Here is a 25048-nt window from a genome sequence, read left to right as displayed (position 1 = left end):
ATGTTTTATGTATGACATGTGGCATGTGTTCGAATATTTACATATGTCTGAAGGTGATGCAAATGGAGAAGAAAATAGAGGGGAGAAGTTGAGAGAACTGTGCTTCCTTTGTCAACAAAGACTTTCTGTAAACAGTTGAGCGTGATGCAATTCCAGAGCAGACCCAGTAACACCCACAGTGCATATCATCTATTGATCAGCGCTCAACCTGCATATATTAAGGCTTTCAAAAACACAGATCAAGTCCCTATTGACTGTTCAATTAATTCTGCTCAAACCCGGCCTCTTGCTCAGTAATAAGTGATGCGTAAGTGCTCAGAAATATGTTTATCTCATTGCACGGAGCAATTTATTTACATCTACGTTGCTCTTTGTATCCCTGTGACCTTCATATGTGAACACCGATTTCAACACTTTACCTCTTTCCTATTCCTGATGGTTTCTCAAATTCCCTGTGGTCCTAGGTAAGTCGGACAACCCCTGAAGAATATAAATGATCAGCCCCCGCAAAGTCGAGTTAAAAGCTTTGCTGGTGATCCTTGTGAACCCGTAGAACACTCCCAGGCATATAATTAAAAGGTAGTTTCTAATTTCTATAAGAGTAAATTAGCGCCTCGGCTTCATTGTTAAATCATGGCTGGTGGCACATAGCCTGGGGAGATGGATTGAATGGATCAGAGAGGGTTGGACAGTCGCTGGATAATTTTGACAATAGGGTTCAGGGGTATCATCCATCACTCAAGAGCTTACATGAAAGTTTTGACAGGTAGAGGTCACGGCAATGTGGCAGGAGCCAACAGAGATGGATGCCTTTAATTTGGGTAATGAAGAGTTAACCATCTTGGGAGAGCAAGAGGAGCGTTAAATGGGAGAGCCATCCGCCATTAAAAGAAAGTCTTATTTAATTCCTCCAACCCTAATGAAAGACATCGGAATGCAATCCTTGATTGACAATGAGGCCTCGGCAGTAATTCCCTGCAGACAGTTCACTTAAGTTCCCTCCCTTGTTAATCTCAAATATAATGAATTGCAAAACTAAGGTTAAATGTGGCAGCGTGAATTCATTATCACTAATACATTAGACCATAAGATGATTTACAGTGTGCTCTCTCTCTTATTTTCATTAACGGTGAATGGCTTTGATTTAGCCGAGATTCCGCTGGCCTGTTCATCCACACCATCAATCCATCCGCCCTGTTCACTGTCTGCCTCTTTACCTGACCCCCCTCACTCCGGAACGAAGCGAAGAATGGAAAAATGTACAAGCACACAACCTGGTGCAAAAAAAAGGATTCGAGTACGAGACCTCGCTTTATCGCTTCCGCGGAAATTATATTCATCCTGAGCTGTCATTCAACTTCATCCTTGACCCCGGTCGTATTGTTAAGGGCTTAACAGTAGTGGTTGGGCAAGATAAGAGTTAATGCTCCATTGTCTATCACCTGCAAAGTCTATCTTACATTAGACTACCAGGGCCTGTATCTGCATACTGAGCTGATATAGACTGGTATATGTTGAGTCAGAATAAACGTTCCCCGTTTAGTCATTAGGCAAAATAAGAAATGCATCTTTCCTTATAGTTCGAGTGCTTGAAAGAATGTGAGGCAATTATAAGTGTTTACCCACTGGTGTGTGTGCATCATGTTTGTCTGTGCATGCGCTGATGTGCCTGCGTGGGCCTGTCTAATAGCTGGGTGAGCGTGACTGGTGGGCATAAATGTGACAAGTTGTAAGAGTGAACTGAGCAGCAGCAGCAGCAGCAGCAGTGGTGACTGACAGAAAGGTTATGGGCTTCTAATGACAGGGTTTTAAAGCTAGCGCTAGCGCTAATTGGGGTGATGTGTCCGTCCCGTGTCCCCCCAAGACATGTCTAGCTAGCAGGGATTAGCCGTGATTAAGGCGCTGGTCTTCCGCTTTCAGACCTCTCGCAGTATTTATCAGCGCGGGTCAGATTACTGCAGTGATGTGCAGATAGAGATCGCAGGGACCTTGATATATCTAGACAGTTGGTTTGAAGCCCATTACAGCCACCTTCACTGGTGTGGCTTTCAACGTTACATACATCACCAGACGCCGTGCGAGCTGTGCACTGTACAGTGCAGACAGAGCCGATGTAATATTTATGCTATCAGCTTGTTATATAAAAGTAGTTCAAACACAATGCCTCAGGATGTTTTTCACATTTCTTTTTAAAAGGAAAAAAAAACGAGGCAGCTCTTACACAAAAGTCTGTTATAGAGAGTAAAATCATTACATTCTCCTGGCAAACAGTTTAGTCTGTCCCAGTAAATACACTATTATAGTTCTCTCTAATTAAAGACTCTAATTCTGTGTTGTTTTCTACCGCAGTATATTGAAAGGAGTGCCTTATAAAACTTCAGCTTATTAATATTATTATGATTCCTTATGTTCACAGTTACACTAATCTTATGGGGAATAAGAAATTCCTGAAGCACAAAATAAGATCATTCCCGAGCAGACTTCACAAAAACGAGCCGCACAGTGAACACGATGCAGGACTCGTTACCGAGTGCAGACTCCTTTGACTGTGAGCGCCCACTGTGAGCCTCTCAGGTCATTATATACAGTATATATTAAACAGTGCAGTGGTCGCGGGAACTCGGTGCCAATGAAAACCCACGGACGTTTAAACCGTTACTGTTAGTGGAGGTTAGGCGCCATCAGAAGTGCTGAGCTTCTTCCTCGTTAGTTCCAGAGGAGCCGCTCGTGTGTTTTCATTTGTGAAGACGCCCGTGACTTTAAGGCGAGCGGGAAACTCCACCTTGTTGAAGCCAATTGTCATGTATGCTCTGCAGACGCTTATAATGAGATTAGCGTGGGGAGGTATCAAAGAGGAAATGTTGGAAATAAGAGAGGAGCTAATCCGCTCGCACTTTTTACGACTGGATTCCTTCTGTCGGCGGCTTCCCCCGAACTTTGAGCGCCGGTTCATTATCGGAATTGTCTCTCGTCTCTCGTCTTGTAATCCCGAAATCTCCAGTCACGCTGGGGCTCAGTTTACAGAGATCCCAGACAACAGCGCTAGATTTAAATACATGTTTACAAGTCGATCTGAAGCTGGATTCATAATTCTGCCTAATCGGTCGACACGTGGTGCACGCATCCGTTTTCGAATCACAAAACCACAATATTTAATATGAGACTACGTGCATTGAATCTTCACCTGCCATCTTGTTTCGTACATAAATCTGATCTCTAACTTCTTTACTGTATAAAAACACTCCGGTGGCAGCATCAAGCTCCGCCACACATGAGCTGCTCTGTGACTGTGATTTGACAAACTCATTACCAGACCTTCTAATATTGATTTCTAGATAGTTTCCTTTAAACACTTTCCCATGCGCACAGCTTAGCCTTTCCATATCCCTAAGTGTCCTCCAATGACCTTTACTGCTAAGATAAAGATAGCTCTCAGCCCGAACGGCCGGATGTGGAGGATTTGCAAAAGAAGACATTTATGAAAATCTTTCTTGAAGCCTGCCTAAGAAATTCTTAATAGACATGAAGGAAAGGGCAGCGAGCGAGTGGGTATATGGAGAGGACATACTGAGGCTCTGATATGGATGGAATGCTGGGGAAAATACCAGTCTATATGTGCATATGTAATGCAAAGTAAAAAGGAAGTTGCAGGGCTCCATTGAAGTCTCCTCCTTCTCTGTGGCACAGTTGGCTCCTCTAGACATGCATTCACAACAAAAAGTCTATTTGAGGGAAACTTTACGTGTGATGCAGCCACCACATAAAGGTTGAGCTCGCGTCGACCTTCTCGGCGCGCCGCCTTCAGTTGCTTTTCCGACGGGGCCCTGGATGCGAAACAAGGCGCTCTCTAATACCTGCGAGCTGCGACGGCGACGCCACAATGGCGCGTGACGGAGGAGCTCAGATAATCGGATTTGGGAGGGACGTGCGAGGTCCCCGGGGTCGGCCTCACAACTGGAAAAAGCCTCCTCCGAGGCCCACATGACTCTGATTATGTTTACAGACTACCGCGGTGTTTACTCTGCAGGTTTTATCGCCGCACACGAATGGCATCTTGGCATTTTGCATCCATTCTCCTTTCGCACGTATTGTTCTGTGACCGGATGAAGCTTTGTGGGTGTGCAGCTAATTTCACTGGGGTTCCAGGTGGTTATTTGTCACCATATGTGGTTTGAGGGATTGATTTTCTCCCTTGCACTACATTGATGAAACCCCTCCTGGGGGTTCCTCTGGGAATTCATCTTGCGCTGATAACTTTGAGCTATCTTATCTGCTCACTGTTCAAACAAGAGTGAATGCTCAGATTTGCTTCGGGTGTTTGTCTCTCCGTGGGTCCATTTCTTCTCCTTTGTTTTCAAGGTTAAAGCCTGATTGATGCGGCTGATTTCCGCGGTGTTGTTTTTGTCCAGCCGTGTTGGAGCTTGCGACTAAATCCTCCCCGGTTTATTTGTTGAAGGGGTAATACGCAGGGGATGATGGAGAAGTGAGCCTCGGTATGCTTGATTGACTTCATATATTATACTTTCTGTGTTAGGTGCGATTAAAAACCTATTTTAGGAAACTCCCTTTAAAAATCGGAGGTGGGCACTGATCGATGAGCACGGAGCTCATTCCGTGGCATGTGATCGAGGCGTGTGATTGTGAAATCATTATATCAGCAAAAAAAAAAAGAATAAACCAAACAATTCACGACTTTAATTGCGGGTTGACCTACCTTCTAATTATGAAGCCTTCAGCCAACGCTGGGATTTGTGGACGGGCCTCGGAGTCACGATTTGTCAGGCCGCTTTGAACTGTCACCGTTGGAACGGCGGCGCGAGGATCATAAAGCAGTAAAACTTCAGAGCGCAGGATGCGACCGGGGGATGAGTGAGCTGATCTCCACACGCTGGCCTGTAGTCAGCGCCGCCTTATCGCGGCGAGGGAGCAAGTCTGGGCCTGGCAGCGGTGGGAAAAGTCCCACTGCTTCGACATTAACTGCCCGGTGAAACGCCATCAACTGATCTATTTCTCCAAGATTGATGGTGTTTGGGCTTTATTGACTACAGACACTAAATTATATTGATGAACAACTCCACCGCCGCGCGGCAGTTGTAAACCATCTCCTCGTTGTGTACGCCTGTAGTAACGGCGTGTACTTTTCATCCGGCTTGTATTAACGCGCGTAATAATAACTTTATGCTGCTTTGTCGCGCGTTGTGCTCCGCAGTCGCACAAATGGATCTCCCTCTCGCTCTGTCTAAGCTTCCACCCGCGTGTGAGAGTGCAAGACCTGACCTGCAGCTATACAATCCATCAGCATTAGTCCTACACAGTCTCCAGACTAAACACATTCTCATTACAGTGGCTGCGAGCGCCCGGAGGGTTCTTCCTCCACACAAGTTTATTAACACAACACACCAAGTGCAACACAAAACTAGGTACACGGAGCTCTTAAAGTAAACACAGCTCCAGCGCTGCCAGTGTGTAATTAAAGGATTTAAATGGCCGCAGCTTATTGGGAATGACACAGCAATATGTGTATTACGGAGCATACAGCGTGATGTCATCTCCCGGAGGCGAGAGCGGATTGCCGTCGTTTCGCGCCGAAGCATCTGCCCTGTGAAAGGAGATAAAGGCAAAAAACAGAGGCTCTTCGCACGTTGGGCTGTTTAAATATAGGCAGCTGTAGGAAAAATCGCATGCTCGCTCTCCTCGCAGTCGCAGCATACTGTGTTAAATTTTCACCCGTGTCCTACACCTACGTGGTTGCTCCCGTCTCGTGGCGGCTGAGCTGAAAGTTTATGCTCTGCTTCGGGGGGGGTTATTGCAAACCTGGTTGTAGCACAGGGTGCGGAGTCAACTTTTCACAGAAGCAAACCTCAGCCAGTGCATATGTAATAATAATGGTCTGCCCGCTTATATAAGACGCTTGTTTGTCTGAACCGGGCACCAGCAGCTCGGGCGTCTGATTGTATTTATGTCCCTGTGAAAAACATTCCAGCGCTGTGCTCGGGCGTCATCTGTTTACATTCACGACAAGATCCTCCAGTCTCAAGTATCTGCTAAGCATCAGGCCTTGGGAGACAGAGGCCACATCAAGGAGGTCAACAAAGAACCTGACACCCCGAGGAGACATTTGCATTGAGTTGAGAATGCAAAAGCGACAACGGGGCATAAAATGGCCTCGGCGGTGAAACAACAGCCTCCAAACTGGTGGGAGACCCTCCTCATTGTCAAAGCTCCTCTTATCTGGTGGAGATAAGGGCGAAGGCAGGAGGATCTGTGAGGAATGGGAGCGCAGCGTTTCTCCTTTTAGCAGAAGGAGCTACAGTCGCCGGCGGGGAGCACGAGCTATAAATCATCAGACAAATGATGTCATCAAGTTTCACCTCCAGCCACACGTGTCAGGTTCATGTCGATTAAAGTGCGTTTGCACTTTTAGGAACTTTTACGTGAACCCGCAGCGGCGGATTAGCATGAAGTGACTTCACTATAGCGGCTGCACTGCAATACACATTGTAACCCGAGCACACAGGATCCTCGAGCGCGTGTCCGTCACGTGAAGAGTTCATTTGCGTTTTCATGTGCTACTGAAACAACCCCCTCTTTTTTCCCTCTCCAACTGTTTTTACTCCCCAAACCGCCCCCCCGCCTTCCTTTTCTTATTGTGTAGCCATCAGATAGCGACTTCCAGAAGTCCACACCTGTCTGAAGGCAATGCAGAGGAGATGGATCCATGCATTTTGAACATTGCATAGCCTCCAGTCAGGGTTAGTATTGATCTAACGCTTCACTGGGCCTTTGTGACTGCAGCAGCTGCTTTGGGCGGCTTTTAGATAAGCAAAGCAGAGGGAATTGTTTCTCTTTAAACCAGCGTTCGGTGCTTATACATAAAAAGAGTCACTTAATTCAACACTCCATCGCACTGGAATAAAATGCCCACTCCCTTGACATTAAAAGCAGCAAATAAGCATTAAAACATCTGCCTTAAGGGTATCGGAAAGTGAACGGTGTGAGAAATCACACAGTGATACAAGCGCTCTCTGGGTTTGACTTTAATCATAAGCAATCAGGAATCTATAATGTGAAAATGGAATGAAAACACGGTGCAGTTCGGTATCCCACAACTCCATCGCACTCCCTTCTTCACTTTGATCACCAGTCACTGAACGAGGCAGTTGGGGTTGGGATGGGAGGAGGAGAGGGGCTGGTATATTACTGGTGCATCTGTGTGTGTGTGTGTGTGTGTGTGTGTGTGTGTGTGTGTGTGTGTGTGTGTGTGTGTGTGTGTGTGTGTGTGTGTGTGTGTGTGTGTGTGTGTGTGTGTGTGTGTGTGAGACCCTCCCTAAGATGACTCATAGGCTGTACAGGCTGACACCAGCACCTCATTCACAGCCAATAATGAGCCATGCTAATGAGCAGAACAGCCACCCTGCACGCTCATCATTAAGCGGCCCTGTGATTCATGTCCAGCATGAAACCATCATATAAAGAGATAAGGCCGGGTGGAGCTGGAGGGGACGTGATGTGAAGGAGAATAGGAAGAAATCACACCAAAAAAAAAAAAAAAGATTTGGGCACAAAACAGTCTGTGCAAATTATGCCCATAATGATGCGATGTCGTTGATTCCTTTAAAATAACCTTTTGCCTGAAATTAGGATCAAACACCACTTAATCATTCACTCACCACAAGAAGCCACTGACAGTAAAGACATGAATGTGCATGTGTCAACCTCCTGAGACCCCTGCTCCGACACATATATCTGATAGGACTTAATAAGCACAGGGTGGTCATGATAAAGCATTTCAGCCCTATCGCCTTCTGAGAGCTGCACACAGACGGGGGGTTGGATGGAAGCGCAGGAGACCCTCTATCTCCTCGCATTTCTGCCTCTCCAGCGGCCTCAGCCTCCTTAGCCTTGTCGTCTCTCCCCCCTCTGCGCCTCCTCTTCCCTTCTCCCCGCTGTCCTCTGTGCGTTTCCAGACTCGCCGCCCGAGCCCTGTATCAGTAGAGACACTTCTTAAGCCCTGGCTGGGGGAAAATACGGAGGATGGGTGGGGGGAGGGTTTCAAAAGGGTAAGTGATTGCCCTCTAGGGGACGAAGCAGAGAGAGAGAGGGGGAGAGGGGAGGAAGAAGGGGGGGGGGGGGGGGGGGGCGCCTTATCGCCCCAGCCTCCAATAGCACTACTGGCTACCTCCCAGAGCTGAGGGGAGGGGGGAGGAGGGTGGAGGGGCCGCTGGTACGATCCAGCTAGATGCTACGCTGCCTCTTGACACAGCAAACTCAGCGGGGAGCGCGGCTCTATGCGCTCAGCTCAGAGCCGCACGGCGAACGTTGCCATTTGACACAGGATTTCTGCTTTGGCTGCCTGCGTCAAGCTGAGCCGCATTAATCCACGAACGAGGAAGTGCAACGTGTGCTTTTAATACGCTCTCGGTGAAATAACACTACAGTAACGTTTTAGAAGATGCACGCAGACATACAGGCTAGAAGCGCGTTCGTTGTCACGCGTGTTTTGACTGCTCACGCGCCACAGACACGGAGCGCACTACTGACCTACATCCTCGCTCCCGCAAAATCAGACACGACAACAGGCGGCGGCGCGCGGAACACGCGATAGCGGCCGGCCACGCGGAGATAAGGGTTAAAATGTATGAGGTTATACAACGTTAATGACAGCGCAGAGTCTTCCTCTGGAGCCATTACCAGCTGCTAAACGCATCCATCTACAGCAGACGCGCAGACCGGCGGGCGCGCGCGCGCGGCGGCGCACCGACGCGCCTGCAACAGTGTCCAAGCGCCACCTTCAGTATCCAACCCACGGAAGGAAAACACGCGAATCCTCGCATTGTCTGCTTGTTTTTGGTTTGTTTTTTTTTTGTTTTTTTCTCCAGACACATCTGTAAAAGACCGAGTGTCTGCGTGAAGCACGGTCTTTTTCTCCGAGGTGTTTTTCCTCACGTTCAAACGGGGAAACAGACTTTGGCTTCTGTGCGCCTCGGCGCGAGGCGTTCATCTCGAGCGCGCGCGGCGCTAACTGTGTGTTTAATATGCCTGTCTCGCCCGGCGCGTCGCCCCAGACGCCGTGTACCACGAATCCCCACCTCCACTCCAACGAGCGTTAGGGAGGGAGGAATAAAAGGGTTAAGGGGAGTCTTGGATGCAGGCTGCTGGGCGGAGTGCGAGCGACGTGATTGGACGACGGGGTGTGACGCAGGGGACATGAAAAAGCTGATAACTAGTTAAGAAGGCAGTTTGTAACTCTGGAAAAAGAGTGCAGAGCTTGAGACGCACGTTGCGCAGGCAGACGTGGACGAACCGGCGCGCGCACACCAGAGACCTGAGCCGCACTGGCAGCGTGGGCTGTTAGACACCGCAGCGTCCGGACGCCAAGTGACTGGAAACACGGCACCATGGTGCAGCACACGGACACCAGCGAGACGGACGGGAGCCTTTCCAGGGAGGCCACCGATTCGGAGGAGAGTGAATTTATGGCGTGCAGCCCGGTGGCGATCAACCCGGACTGGTGCAAGACGGCCACCGGGCACATCAAGAGACCCATGAACGCGTTCATGGTGTGGTCCAAGATCGAGCGGAGAAAGATCATGGAGCAGTCGCCGGACATGCACAACGCGGAGATCTCCAAGCGCCTCGGGAAGCGGTGGAAGATGCTGAAGGACAGCGAGAAGATCCCGTTCATCAGAGAAGCCGAGCGGCTGCGGCTCAAACACATGGCAGACTACCCCGACTACAAGTACCGACCCAAGAAAAAGCCCAAGCTCGACAGCTCCAAGTCGTCGGCGCCGTCTCCGGAGAAGTGCGGTAAAATCACAAAGACTCCCAGCAAGAAATGCTCAAAGATAAAGACTAAGAGCGGCTCCAAGTCCTCTCAGGGCTACGGCGAGGACTGCGTGTTTCCCAGCCTAAAAGTTACAAAGACTGTGAAAAGTGAGCTCACCGACGAGGACGACGACGACGAGTACGAGGAAGACTACCGGATGGGGATTAAGGCGGCGGGCGAGGAGCGCCTGAGGCCGTACAACGTCGCCAAAGTTCCCGCGAGCCCAACTTTGAGCTCCTCGGCCGAGTCGGAGGGCGCGAGCATGTACGAAGAAGTGAGGAACAACAACAGGCTGTTTTACAATATCAAAAACATTACGAAGCAGAGCACATTGCACGCGGCTGCCATCTCACCAGCATCATCCAGGTCGGTGTCCACATCCTCCTCCTCCTCCTCCTCCTCCTCCTCCTCCTCCAGCAGCGGCTCCTCTTCCGGCGAGGACGCGGACGATTTGCTTTTTGACTTTAGTTTGAATTTCGCCCCCAGCGCCCAGGGCTCGGAGCTGGGGAACCCCAATTCAGGGAACCTGTCGCTGTCGCTTGTGGATAAGGACCTGGACTCGTTCAGCGAGGGCAGCCTGGGCTCTCACTTTGAATTCCCAGACTATTGCACGCCAGAACTCAGCGAGATGATCGCCGGGGACTGGCTGGAGGCGAACTTTTCCGACCTGGTGTTCACATACTGAAATGAGAAATTCACAAAAGAAAAGCAGAAACGCGGTTCTCTAGTAATAACAGAGAAGGGAGAGTTGAAATTACATGTGTCCTGGTCAAGTTGTCCCCAGCCCTGCCTCCTGTGGGTTTTTGTGAAGGGTCCTAGGGGGAGGTGGAGGACCAGGAGGCGAGGTGAGGTTTGAGGAATGAGATGCTTATGAAGCTGGTAGCAAAAAAAAGCAAAGTCTGCAGACGTTTTTTTCTGGCAGCATGACAGGGTTTTATGGATTTTTTCCCCCCCATAGGTCTGCATTTACTGTTCAGCTTAAACGGACCACAAAAGGGAAAAATACGTGAACTTCTATGCATCTTATCCTCTTCAAATTTAAAAAAAAAAACTGCAGGGAGCTGAAAACGGACTGTGGACTGACTCAAAGCAAATCTGTGAACTGACAAGTTGTTCAGGATTTTACTTTACAACGGTTTATGTAATTTCTAAATGCCGCAAATGTTTGTTTTTTGTAACTGATTCCGTTTACCTCCTGGTTTGGAAAATTACGCAGCCTAAACCTCTGCCGACTACAGGTGTGGAGGAAACATTTTGATACATAACAGACCTCATCTTTTTAAAAGAAAAGTAAGATATTTTCAGGCATATTTTTGTACAGTTCAAAGGGAATGTTCTTACTGTGCTTTCAGTGAGTTTCAGGCACTTCTTCCCTTTATCATTTGTTTTTAGCATGCAAGGGAGTCCTGGTTTTAAGGATTAAGTTAAATTAAGACTTGCATCAAAAATGCCTTGTGATTTTAAACTAGGTTTTGTACAGTTGTAGAGCAGATTTGTTGAGTATTTGTAGACGATACAATGGCATCATGGGGAACACATACCTCAGAGCTGGAACTAGTTTCAAGATTGTACATGTACTGTAATATAGTAAAGTTAGGAGTTTATGTATATCATACTCGTGATATGTGGATGGGTCCCAATCGCAGGTGTGAAACTGGATTTTGGTATTTTTTATGGCACATACTGTTTTTCCCCCCTCTCATTTTTTGTGCAATATATACTCTTGAGATACAGACCATCAACAATTGTAGCAAGTGATGGAAAACAGACTTGTGCACTGTCAACATCATTTCATGTTATGATGCTGAAGCCTGTCCAGGCAGAAAAAAACAAAATAATAAACAAATCAGCTGGAACTGATGCAAAACGATAAAATATGGCCTCATTGTGTGATACGTACAATAGGAGAAAGATACAATTTGAATGTTATTGGACACACGTGATTGGGTAATATCTGACAACAAAACGGTTCGAGTCTGACTGGGAATTAGGGACGACAGAGTTCTGCAGAGGGACACAGTCTGATGCAGCGGTGGTCTGGCATTAAGTCAACAAACAAGCAAAAAAGAACATTCCATAGTCCTGTTTCATAAAATGAAACTTTATTTTAAAACTGAAGACTGCCTTCTTTTTTTAAGACATTAACCATAAACCTGTATTTTTTATTTCTTGCACTTAAAAAGCAGATCTTGTTTATTTTTATGTGGGTCTTACATATGAAGTCTGTTTGATAAAAGGGTTTTTTGGAATATGACCTAATTATATGCCCAGACGTTTTTGTTGAGGTTCTAGGCAGTAGTTACTTCACATTCCAAGTGTGAATCTGTCTTTGACTCATCTTTTAATAAATAAGTACATACCACCATTGACTGTCCTTTTCAGTTTGTGAATATATGTACACAGATGTGTTATGTGTTGCCTTTGAAAAGGATGTGATGACAGAATGATGCCTACTTTGACTTTAGGCGGATGCTCTGAACTGGATGGGCTCAAACTAACATGTGAATTCACGTTTAATAAAAAGGATTTAAAAACAAAAAGGGAAGCATGTCATCTGCCGTTCTGGGATCTTTTCCTCCTCCTGCTCGTCTGCGGGTCCCCTCGTCCTCTCGAAACGGGCGCGGCGCCTTTAAGAAATTGAACGGCCCGCTCGCCTGTGATTGGTGCGCTCGCTGCTGGAAACAGGAGCCGCTCCTCTCAGCGTGTGGGAGCTCTCAGTCTGTCTGGCTCCCATTCAGAAAAGTAGCACCCTGAGCGGCTGCAGAGCTGAAAACGCGTCTGAGTGGGACACGGCCGATAAACAGCGGCCCTCGCTGCTAGAAGACACTGTAAAATACAGGACCGACATCAATCCTCTCCTGATGTAAATGCGTGTTTGTGGAACTGAGACATTGTTTTATTAGTTTAACATAATTAGTACTGGCTCTCATTTGCAGTACTTGAGTATGATTATGATTCCCACATGGGGTTTCAGAATAATAAATAGCTGGCAGGACAGCGTCGTCAGGGACACGGATTTAATCTAAAGACAGAACGCACGCGAGCACGTGCACGACAGACTGGGACGTTGTCACCGTCGTTCATTAGGCCACGTTACCAGCCGCGCATGATGTCATCTGGAGGCACGGGAGCGCTCGTTCCGAGCGACCGGTCCGCCTCTCGCCTCGTCCCCGTCCATCAGATCGCATCAGAGGGAATCAGCGAAGCCCCGGACGCTGAGAGACGCGCGTTCATTACCGCAATAGGATCTAATGATGAATATTTTCCACGCGTGGCTGCACAGGTAGCCCCAACCCATTAAGTCAGTTTGCAAATCTGTAATAAAACATTTATCCAGCTATTACTTTACCTGACCTATTGGTCAAAGTTGCTAATGGCTTCCAGGGCTATTCCCTGTAGGATCTCCACATTGATTTTGTGTTGCTCTGAAATATCTGCTCAGGGCTAATGCCAGTGCTACATGTTGAAATGAAATTAGTGACCCGTTGAAACTTCCTTCTATTTCCTCCTTAAATAAATAAATGGATATCTAGAAGGGGGGCGATGCCGTCCTCCGCCAGGAATAGACGAAGGGGCGGGGCCGCGCAACGTCATCCACCGTCTCCGGAGCGTTTCAGTCGTTCGTGCCAGCCTCCGTGTCCACGTCCCAGTCATCGGCGGCGCGCGACGCCCATAGGCGACGATTCCACCGCGCCGGTGACCGGTCCCGGTGCCGGAAACAGCCAGGCCCGCTCCCCTCCTCCCCTCCTCCCCTCCTCCCTGAACTGACTCTCACCCAGTGAGCTCAGACGCATTACATCACTGCTTTCGCCCGCGCCGCTGCGCAGTGCGCTTTTGCGTTGTGTCATCGCTGATCCACATGTGCCCCCCCCCCCCCCCCCTCCCCGTACAGGCACACACACACACACACACACACACACACACACACACACACACACACACACACACACCACCCCCCCGTCGGGAGGCTGTCTGATATTGCTGTGGGAATACTGATATATGCTCTCCGTGCCGGAGCCTTCATGACGACAATAACAAGGCCTAATTTGAAACCTGTTTACTGTCGGTTATTTGACAAGTGGGCGGGACTTAGGGCGCGGGCCCGGATCGGCCCGGCCCGGCCCGTGTGACCCCACCTGTCCGAGCACGGCCTTTGTCCTGATCTGTTAGATGCTGCCGCTGCTGTTTACAGGTGATGTGCCAGCGGTTGGTGAAAAGCCAGTCGCACCATAAATAACATTTATTATCTTCTGAATCTAGATGAGAAAACAGCATTTTTTTTATTTTGGACCTCCTGTCTCCCATGAAATCTTAGCAGAGTGACCTTATAAGCGCTATTTCTGGTGCCGCGCTGACGGTCGGGGGGAATTTGTCTATAAAGTTGGCTGCCTGAGCAGCAGCCCGGACCCCGCGTCCCCTGCTCCAGCCGTGGCCTGGGGCGACTCCTGCTGCTGTTGATGGCCATCCATTTGCTCTGCGCGCATGAAAGGGAGGTGGAGAGGGAGCATCGGCCCCATCTGCCGCCCTGATGCTTACTACGCCTTCACATTCGTGATAAGGAGGAGTGGCAAAAGCCCAATTCCCTCACGGTGTTTTAGCACACACACACTGGAAGCGAGGAGGAGATAAGCAACAAATGGCCAAAGCGGCTAAAAAAAAAGGGGTTGTTCATGTGGGCTGGAGTTAAACTCAGACTTAACTGGACTCAACACAGGCGGTGGGACAGATGATGAGTGTGTGGCTGGGAGCGAGTAACCCGCACGCTCTCCATTCGCGGCTCCGCTGCCGTTTTTCATTATTTAGCGAAGGCAATGAGACGTTGAAAAGAAGTTTGGGGGGAGCCGCGGCGCTGAAAGCACACACAGCAGGACGTCGCGAGCAGTTTAAGCCGGCAGAGCTTTTGTCTCGCAGACACAGAAACAAACAGTTCAATCACTCCTCCCAGAATCCGCTCTGACACGGTGTAAGATCTCATTGGGAGAAGGTCACTTTTTTTGTAGCGAGCGGCTGGAGGTCGCACATCACTCACGTGAAGTATCTGTGGAGAGGGCAGGAACTGGGCCGCACACCTGCTCTCCTCCTCCAACCAGCCTCCGACCATTGTACTCGCTCAATGGTGCCGCCTCGGGTGACGGGTCGCAGATTTTCCAATATGCGGACGCAACGCGGCGGACGCAACGCGGCGGACGCAACGCGGCGGACGCAACGCGGCAGTCGCGAGAGCCTTTTCCCGTCCCCCAAAACGGCCCGGTAACGACCTCGGCCGGATGACGTTTAGCTCGAGTTGGTCAAGATTTACATAACTTTATTTGGAATGAATCCCGACTTTGTGCTTGATATTTTAATTCACAGCAGCTGCCGTCGCCCCGTCGCGCTTTCCAGTAAGAAAATGCTCCTAAAACCAGCGTCGCTGGTGAATTCATATGATATTTTAATCCAGATTAAACGTGTACGAGTGTGTTTTTTATTAAGTTGCTTGTATTTTAGATAATGCGTCAGTCCACATGTGTTCGTCTGTGGATGCAGACCAGATCTAATCAAATGAAGTGGATATTAGTGTGTTATTAGAGCTTATACCAAGTGTGTATCTGCTGAGGAAAGTCTGCTTGGCTCTGCGCCCACATGCGTGGATTTAGGACCCCTGAGCGACCCCTCCCCCCTTTTTGGAGGCAGACGCTTGTGTGTGTGTGTGTGTGTGTGAGTTATTTTTCTGTTTGTTGTTTGGCTTTTAGGACGCATAAACCGAAAAGAAACTTAGCAGCAGAGTAGATTTAATCGCCGGTTTAATCTCGGGCTGTTTGCACGAGTATCCAGCTCCTAATCACAACACACACACGCATACGCGGACACACACACACACACACGGTTGAAACCGAGCTCAGCCTGAGGAAAGTAGCCTGGCCCTCTGGAACTTTTCACTTTAATGACACCGGCAACAGACATTCATGACCCCCTGCCTGACCACCCCAGGTTGAAGTCAGGCAGTAATCTAGATTCTAAACTGCAGCTCAAGGGGAGTCTATGCAATTTCCCCCTGAAGCCAGAGCAGTCCCAGCAGTTGGTCATTCATATGCATCTGAAACCTAATACTCCGCAGCCCCACCTTTCCTGACTCACCAGTGAACCTCGGCTCCTCCGGCGCACTCTGGGCCCGTCCTTCCTCCCGCTCGCCCCCCCCGCCTCCCTCTGTGGATTTGCATGTTGCCCAGGTTACACCGTCAGGGTACCCCCTCACAGCCAGACGCAACGCAGGGTCTCATTTGATAGTCTTTGCTGCTTCAGTAAATAATTAGCACACTGAATCCTCTGGGGCCCGATACAGGAAGCATGGCTTGCTTACCAGGGGGCTAAGGTTCCAATGATTGCTACCCTGCCAGGGTTTTGATGGTGGGCTCCCTGCCTCCTCCTCATCTCCAGGCCACATTTAAAATGTTGATGTAGCTAAACTGGCTTGATTGATATTCTGAAACTTTTGGTTGTTGGAAATTTGATTATTATTTTCGTCTTTTAGAGACTTCTAATGCATTAGTCTGTCGCAAGACGTTGTGCACGGCGACAAACTCCCGCGGATGTTTAGAATATTCTGAATTAAACTAGATTACGTTCAATCAGCCAGATTAAACAATAACAGCCACACATGATGAAGTATTGTTTAAATCAGAGCATTATTGCACGGCTCCGTCCTTGTCCTCGTAAATCAATACATATTTTACTAAGCCAGAAACATCAAACTGTTGCCAGATGGATGCTTGACCTCACTGATTAGCAGAGGAGACACTCAGGCAAAGCAGTGCCCTCCCAGGACCGCATCTATAAAATGACAACCGCTGCCAAAAAATCCATTAAGTCATGTAGATGTTAATGGCGCCCCGCGACTACGGACGCAGAGACAACTTCAGATGTTATTGTGAGAGATGGAGAGCAGATGAAAATGTGCCAGGGCCTGAGTGGGTCTTTAAGGGAGACTTCCCCTCCTCCGGCGCCCTGAAGTGCACGCAGGGCCCAAAAAGGGCGAAACAAATCGCACCCCTGAATAATTCACGCTCACGCGCCTTCACGTGCATCGCACTGAACCTATGTCTATTATGTGGAAACCCATGAAATATACAGCACATCAAGAGCCACAGCGTCACGATTGTCCGTAAGCAAGCGATCAAAGCCCTGTTTCTGGGAGTTGAACGCAGTCGGCAGCTTCCATCGCCGTCTAATGACATCCCCAGTACCAGGTGGATGTCCGAGGCCTCCACCGGAGGACCGGCCGCACGCCTGTCGCACGCCAGCGGCACGACGACGGGCTCTGCGGGAGCGTGTGGCTGCAGATTGTTTGCGGCCAGTGGGGACTGGAGCTGTATTCTCTACAGAGACGTGACAAGTGGCCCCAGCGCTCACCAGCCGAGCTCGCAAACGGCCTCTCTCTCTCTCGCTCGCTCGCCCTCCCCTCCACTGGCCGCTCGGAGTTATTCATTTCGAGCACCTCAGCCACCAGCAGAGAAATTCTGTCAGTGGGTCATTACAAATGCCCACGGGCGGTTGAGAATGTCCTTGCAGACGCGGGAGACAAACGTGGGCCCGGATGCTGTTGCCTGCTGCAGTTTGAAGCCGTGCTGAATGACCTATTTACCTGCTTCAGACAGTTTATTATGAAGCTATTGTTTCCAAATCTACTGCGTTTAGTTTATATTTATACAGGCATATGGTATATATATTCCTCCCCTGTTGTCTACCTGTTCTTTGTCGTTTCTGGGCTCCTCATGCGGCCTGTGTCTGAACATAATGCATGGAACATAAAGCCCCACGGGACAAACTTGGGGAATGTGATATTGTCCTGTTTAAATGAGACTTGATTTGATTAAACATCCGCGTAAACCGCTTAGGAAGGAGGCTACAGGAGGATGGTGGAGGGCAGTGAGCCCCGGCGTCCCTGGGGCTTCCTGTGTGTTGATCATATCGCTTTTTATGCATATATTAAGCACAGGGTCAATCTGTGCCTCTGCATTCACGCCGTCCGTGCAGCGAGATGAGCGACGCCGCCGCGACCGACAAAGGGCCGCGCATCGACCTCCAAAAACCACACGTTAGGATGCAAATGCACATTAGAGGGAGCAGGTCATTCAAACACGCTAAGCCTCATGCTAGGACGCGTTGAGTCTGAATAACAAGGTGTAACTGCCTCGCGGTCCCGCACACGAAAGCCACCGAGAGCAGAAATCTGGCCAGTGTGATTTGATGAATTATTAAACGTCCCTTTACAGATTTCCTAATTAGGAGGGTAATCCAGTAATTAAGCAGCTGGCTGACAGAGTATATCAGCGAAACATTTAATCCTGCTTCCGGTATTACTTTGAGCTGCAAGTTCTCCTCTCGCACAAACTCACTAATAATCCCATTAGGTCGTCCTACAGACGCTACACTCTCATCCTTTAAATGCCAGCCTCAACCATGTAATTGCTGTGCATTTAAAGCAATTTGGTCAGTGGCGTCAGAAACCTGCTTACTGCTGAAAAGTTAATGACACTGAAAGCCAATACCCCCCCCCCCCCCCCCCCCCCCCCCCCCCCCCCCCCCCCCCCCCCCCCCCCCAGCCACTTAGCCCCGTTGTTTGACAGAATTTGTCATTACACAGTTCCTTACTCCAAACCTGATGGGATTTTACACTTTCCATGTTCAGCTCTTAACGCTACGAGGGCAGGAACGTGAAGGGGTGAGTGAGGGGTGAGTGAGGGGTGAGTGAGGGGTGAGGGCGGGCGTGTCAGGGTCCGAACGCCAGCGAAGATGTGTTCAGAGAGTTCTCAGAGAGAGATACGCGGCGTCAAAGCGATTGAATGGTCACAAGAACAGATTTAGATGTTCTTTATTTCTTATTTCCAGGTTCAATCAGGCGGCCGGCTTGTTCCTGTCATGACACGGTCCCCCGTTATCTCGCACCATGCATTTCTCACTCCAGTGCTCGGTAGAATCCAGCCTGCTCCACGCCCACCCACCCACCCCCCACCTACCCACCCGCTCCCTCCCATCCATCCATCCAAGGCGCCGCTTCTGTAAATTCCCCTGTTGCTTCTCTCTGGCGAACGCGTCCTCATTCATTCATACAGGCTGTGAGCTGGAATAATTAGGGGAACGCCATAAGGCCCCCACCTCCTGACAATTGATCAACAAACAATGATTTATGAGGCCATCTTGCATCAGGGGGTGACCATTGATTTGAACACACAAACGCACACACACACACACCTACGACGCACGTGAAACTTCAGACTCAGACGACCGTACACATAAATCAGACTCAATTTCTACGTTTTCATTTGCTCTGACCCAACTTACTGTATTTACCACGACTCGCAGCTCGGCGCGGGTCCGATGGGCGATCGGACTGCTTTCAAAGTCCCTTGAACGCTTGAACGAACCCTTCGCAAATCAATGTTGTCACTCTGTTACTTAATAGATGCTGATTCGGCGTATTTTCTCGCCGTTGTTTCAGGTATCGATTGTCACGCGGCCGGCGGCGAGCGCGGCGTGTGTGTCTGTGCCGGTCGAAACGGCTCTAGTATATCACGTTGGCCCGCGCCCCGTTTTGCTTTGCCGAGGTGCGACTCCTTGACAGACAACATGCATGGGATGGTTTATTACCCGCCAGCTGCGGGGTCATTATGCATCAGTCTTCCTGTGGAATCGCGGCCTCATATTTCCACGTGCGCAGGTAACGCGGCCGCTTCAGATGCTGATTAATGAGTTATGAAATGGCTTTTAGTTATTACAGGGTGAAAATATTAATATGAGGGATGCTGAGTGAGAAGAAGGGCACCTTTATTATGTTACCAGTCGGTGCCATCGTCTCGTCGATCTGTCACGGACTCACGGTGTCGGAGGGATTAAGAAGCCGTATTAGTCATCAGACGCTAAGTGATCCTGAGCGGCCTGTGATCATCTCAGACGACTTCTTCTGGGATCCGGCGGATGAATGTGACCCGCGCGGTTTGATTTGAAGTGTGATTGATGCCAACTGAGCTGTTTCATTTTGACACAGCAGCAGGAAGTAGCATGCAGAATAGAGGGAAACCTGTGTGAAGTGCTTCAGGCCGCGAAAGTTGATGAAGTCAGCGTTATTGCCTTTTCCTGCCACAGACTGGTCGTTACTGTCGTCAGGTCGATGAGCGTCTAAACATGACGTTCATAATATAACGTGGACCGACCGGCTGCACCGCAAGACCACAGAGCGCGATGGTGCAGAGGGGGGTTATGGGAGAAGGCTCCTCCTCTTCCTCTGGAGACGAACAGGCTATTATTCCGTTGTTAGCGTCCGTCGCTAGTCGTAGCATCCGTATTGACCCGGGGCCATTGTGCAGGGACGCGCTCACGCCGCCCGGCGATTGACTCCTCGCCGGCTCTAACCAGCGCCGTGACAGCGGAATAATCGAGCGCGCGGCGCCCGATCCGGTGTTAGAGATTCCCGCGCGTCACCCCCACCTCTTCCTGTGTGCTCCCATCAGCTGGGGCGTGATTGAGAGGCCTCCGGTGTCTCCTTTCTCAGCGTGGATAAGCAGTTGTCATAGGAAACATCAATACTCCGATGGATAGACAGTTTCATCCATTGATTAAACACTGAGCGAACGCACAAGCGATCACCCCTGCGCAGCCCGGCGCCCATGCCCGCCACTGCCGCGCCTCCATTTTGGTGATTTAGGGTACATTTGCGCAATGATCCCTAAGTGCGGTGTCATTCCGGCTCCTCCGCATATTTGCAAGAACATAATCAATAACTTCCTGCGAGCTCCACGCGGACGGAGAATCGCGGAAATGTTTTATATTGTTGCATAAGGTCAACCTCCTGTTTCCACTGCTCGGAGAATTGGTTTGGAAATGGCCCCATCAACATTGATGAAGCAATGACAAATGGGAATTATGGTTTGACAGGTCAAAAATTGCCACTTGGAAAATTCTAATCAATCACAATCCTGCCGGTTTTACAGCGTAGAGAGTCACCCGTAATGTTGGCCATGAGTTAGGCCCTTTCAGCCGAAGATGTCGTTTCTCTTTGAGGAATTTATTTGTAATTTATGCAAAAGACCGAAACCTCGCTTTTATTCTAGTTTAAGGTAAAACCATAGAAGAGAGAAGGATGTGATCAGCAGCGTGGTTGTGTTCTTCACACATGGTTCTGGGTTTGGAGGCCGAGCCGCTTCACAGAAACATGCAAGTTTTCAAACCATGGTTGTTGTGTTTTTATTGTGTGTATTTTTAGCTGCTTCTAAACGTTCTGCCGTGGACTTTAACATTTAGCCCGCTCATCGAACAGTTTGTTTCAGTGAGGTTTGACTCTGGATGTTCATATGCTGTCTCAGGCGTTTCATGCAGTCCACCTCAATGGTTCTATCGTAATAGCTTGAATGCTCCTTTTGCTCACGGGTCTGTCATTTTAGCTTTTTAACCATCTATTGCTCTTTAATGACAAATGCTGTAGATCTGAATATGAGTCAGTGCTCTTAATGATTGTAGAGAAAAGTGTTGAAGAATAAGAAACAGATATTGTAAAATAAGTTTCATACATGACTTTAACAGGAGACACCTAATTTAAAACATTTATTACGTAAGTCACTCTTTTTTACGCCATTTCAATCTAATGTGCATCACTCAGCAACAAGCTCCTCACTGAGATTGTTTTTATAATTAACACTGTCTCCAGACCAGCTAAGGAAAAGCAAACGTGTGTCAGAAGCGACACCTGCCCTCCAACCGTCTGGAGCACGCTGCTTTCAAGGGCGTCCTTTTGCTCAGTCCTGGGCCAAAGCCGCGGTGGCCGTTACCCCCAGCATTAACCCCTGCCGGCTCCTAGAGGTTAAAACCCCTCCGCTGATTTACAGCAGCCGGTGGACACAGCAGCCATTAAAAAGATGTAAATTTGGCCTGTTTGTGGCGCGCGGGGTGCGTGAACCCGCCGACGGACCACCCACTCTCTCCGCCTCAGACAACGCCCTCCGTGGCTGCGGCTGCAAATCAGGCAGAGCTTTCATTTGGAGAAGGTTTTTATCACCTCCGTGAGACAACCTTTGGAGCGGCGGAGGCTGCGTCCTGTTGCCGCTCGGTTCCCTTTAACAAGTAATGGCCTTTAGCAAAATAGAATTTGAAATATGATGATGCATTTTTGTCGGACTACTCGTGTAGGTCAAAGGTCGTGTGAGGCAGCATCCTGTAATTGTGCTGAACTCTTTCATGTCACTAATCGAGTCAGTATCTGCATATCCTGTCCGAGTGGTGCGCGCCGACATCTGAACATCCTTGACTTTTGCCTCGTGGCTCAAGCGTGATGGATGGATTAAATGTCACCTATGCCCCGAGTGTTTCTGCGCGGGCGATGCTGTGTGCGAGTGTGTGTGCGCTCGCGCTGTTTGTTTCCGTCAGATGCTAGTGTTGTGTCTATCCGTCTTGTCGGTGCTTCTGCATATCTTGTCCCGACGTGCTCCGTTGCATCCTGAGGCATTTGGCACCCGGTCCCCTCCTCCACCCCTGCACACACACACACACACACACACACACACACACACACACACACACACACACACACACACACACACACACACACACACGCACACACACACACTTAGCCATGATGAGCTGAGATTTGTGACTTCCTGCAGATTCCTCCGCAGATAAGGGAGAACAATTTAAAAGGCCTCTAGACAGAGACGCGAGTATAAAAGAAGGAAAAGAGGTAAACACACACAAGCCAGATCTGCCAGGCTCCTGTCTGTCATAGTGATGATTGGTCCCAGTGTTTTGCTGTCAGGCTACGCTACTTTTGCTTTTTTCACCCCTCAAACACACTTGAGCTGAAGCCCGTGTCATACAGGGGCAAAGCACTAGCACGACTTTCACACATGATGACTGCAGCCCCATGAAGCATGCGATCAGGACCGAGCTGAAACCCAATCACCTTGTTTGCTTCACCCAAACATTCTCCTATGACAATGTGATTGCCCTTCCCCGGCTCACCTTAGATGAGCGTGATTGTGAGCCAACGATCACGCTGACAGTATCGCTATAAAAAAAAAAGAAAAATTCACCATAAAAATGGAAAAATTGCGTTTGGAACTTTAATGTTGTTAAAAGTGTGAACAACAATCACAGTGGATGCAGCTAAAACAGCGACGGTTGCTCTAATGGGGAGCAGCATCTATTTATGTTCTCCCTGCTGAGAATTTAAGAAGCAGCCAATTGCTGCGTCCTTATGCACGCGCTAATATGTGTCGAGGACCCGTCTACACCTGAGATAATGGCTGAGTGAGTTAATGCAATCAACCCATCTAAGAGAAAACAGTTCGGTAAAGTGCCTCTCTCTCTCTCTCCAAAGAACTTAAAGTAGCTCTGATTCCAGTGAAGAGGAGTTTGTCCCTCTAGTGTGCATATTACTGCATCTCATCTTACTTATTGCCGCCTAGAGTGCTATGACAACAGAAGTGAGAATAGGTTTAATCTCTCCAGTCCCGCTAATAACGCCGCACTGCTGGCCCCGCGCCAGAACACGCATGAGGAAGTCATCATCTCCTGTGAGGAGCGTTCTCTTACACATACGTACCCCCCCCCCGCAGTTCTCACAACTGTCAGGAGTAAAGACGTAACGAATGGGGCAGAAGGAGGGGGAATTAAAAAAAAAAAAAAAAGAGTCTTGGTGTGAGAAGTGTCTGCCACCATGGCGTCATTAACACCCAGTTGGTGCTGGGGTGAGGGAGGGCGGGCGAGCGAGGCCTCCAAGCACTGGGAGCGAAATTGCAAACCCAAGGTTCCTGATACAACCTGTTATTATTTTTGACACAAGCCATTTACAATAGCTATGAAGGTGGCAATGGAAAATGTAATATTGATTGTATGCCCTCGAGGCTTTGCTCCCCCGTCTTCTAAACGTCACACGTCTCATATATGTTTGGTGTGACGATACGTTTCTGTTTTGTTTTTTTGTTTTTTTTATTTCGGTTTGTTTGCCCCGCTTCCACAAATCCTATTGTAGGGGCTTTGTTGATAGTTTATTTGATGAGGTGATTACATGGTAGATTGAGGGGGCAAGGTGATGTTTTGGGAGTCGGGGAAATAATAGAAAGCTGCATAACTATGGCCGTGCAATATGATATCAGTCTGATGTGACAGGTGTTAATATAGCCGGTGGCAATCTGTATTTCATCTCTTTTTCATGGGGGTGCTTACTGAATTACTTCCAAATGATGTTTATGAAACATTAACCGACTGCTGCACCGCGGGACGGCCGCGTTATTAAGGAATGCTCTGAAACGCAGCACGACAAAGACGCGCTGGGACAAAAATACAGCCTAGTTTGTCCCGAGCACAGGCGTGCGATGTGGTGGGAGACATTTCCCTGCGTTTGCTCCGAGCTTCAGGTGGAGAACGAGGGGGGAGCCGCTGCGAGTGGAAGTGGCGGTGTCTGTGTGACGGCGACAGAAACCTGTCAGAAGCAAAACAAACACGTTAGCGAGGCCCTCAAAGGACCGGAGACAATGGCGCGAGCCTGTTTGAGGCGCAGCGGAAGTCTCGGTATCGGGGGAGATTGCAGGGGTTATCTGCCGGCGCGGTAATTACACCAGGGCTCCTCTCTGGTAAGTGTGACAACTTTACGCTTGTTGCTAAAATGAATGCATGACCCGCTCGGTACCCCGGCGTGTAGCGAGCCACTGATTGCTGTGTTAAAAGCTATCTTTGTGAAAAGTGCCATCTAAGAGCTCTCTCTCCCTCTCTCTCTCTCTCTCCCTCTCTCTCTCCCTCCCTCTCTCTCTCTCTCTCTCTGGAGGCAGGAGCTGTGGAGCGCACACGGCCTTACACAACAATTTAGATGACCCCATGAAACGTCTCTAAAAAGAAAATATAGCAAAGGTTGAAACCTGTCAAGCATTCTTCATATTTAATTTTGCACTCAGCTGTTTAAATTGTGTCTTTTTAAAAGCTTTATAGGTTCTCAGGTAAACCTCATGTAGGAAGTCTTCAACTCATTAATTCCTCAGACGTGTTCCAGGTGCTGATGTTATTGCTGCTATTAGACCACGCAGCATCGAGTCGGTTCATGTTAGAACCGCCGTTATTATTTTTTTTATACTCCAGCTGATAGCAGCTCTCATTCTCCCATGTACAGTTAGGCCGACGCGGTTTTATCTCTGTCATCACATTAGTTTGAGTGGAGGAAAATCGCTCTTAATGATACAGAGATTATTGGCTTTGTGTTTT

The 25048-nt window shown here is 49.0% G+C and overlaps 1 protein-coding gene across 1 annotated transcript; it reads left to right on the top strand.

Moving 5' to 3' along the window:
• The first annotated feature begins 8464 nt into the window (after positions 1 to 8464).
• On the top strand, positions 8465 to 12191 carry sox11a (SRY-box transcription factor 11a). The gene has a single exon (XM_029139886.3). The coding sequence runs from the start codon at positions 9399 to 9401 to the stop codon at positions 10509 to 10511; it is 1113 nt and encodes a 370-aa protein (XP_028995719.1). The 5' UTR covers positions 8465 to 9398; the 3' UTR covers positions 10512 to 12191.
• The last annotated feature ends 12857 nt before the right edge of the window (positions 12192 to 25048 follow it).

Source organism: Betta splendens, chromosome 22, assembly GCF_900634795.4.
Source record: "Betta splendens chromosome 22, fBetSpl5.4, whole genome shotgun sequence".
In the NCBI taxonomy this organism is placed as follows: Eukaryota; Metazoa; Chordata; class Actinopteri; order Anabantiformes; family Osphronemidae; genus Betta; species Betta splendens.
This window is presented reverse-complemented; position numbering and strand designations above follow the sequence as displayed.

Bases quoted from the DNA above. Each gene is read 5' to 3' on its own strand.
- sox11a (XM_029139886.3), top strand. From the start codon at position 9,399: ATGGTGCAGCACACGGACACCAGCGAGACGGACGGGAGCCTTTCCAGG.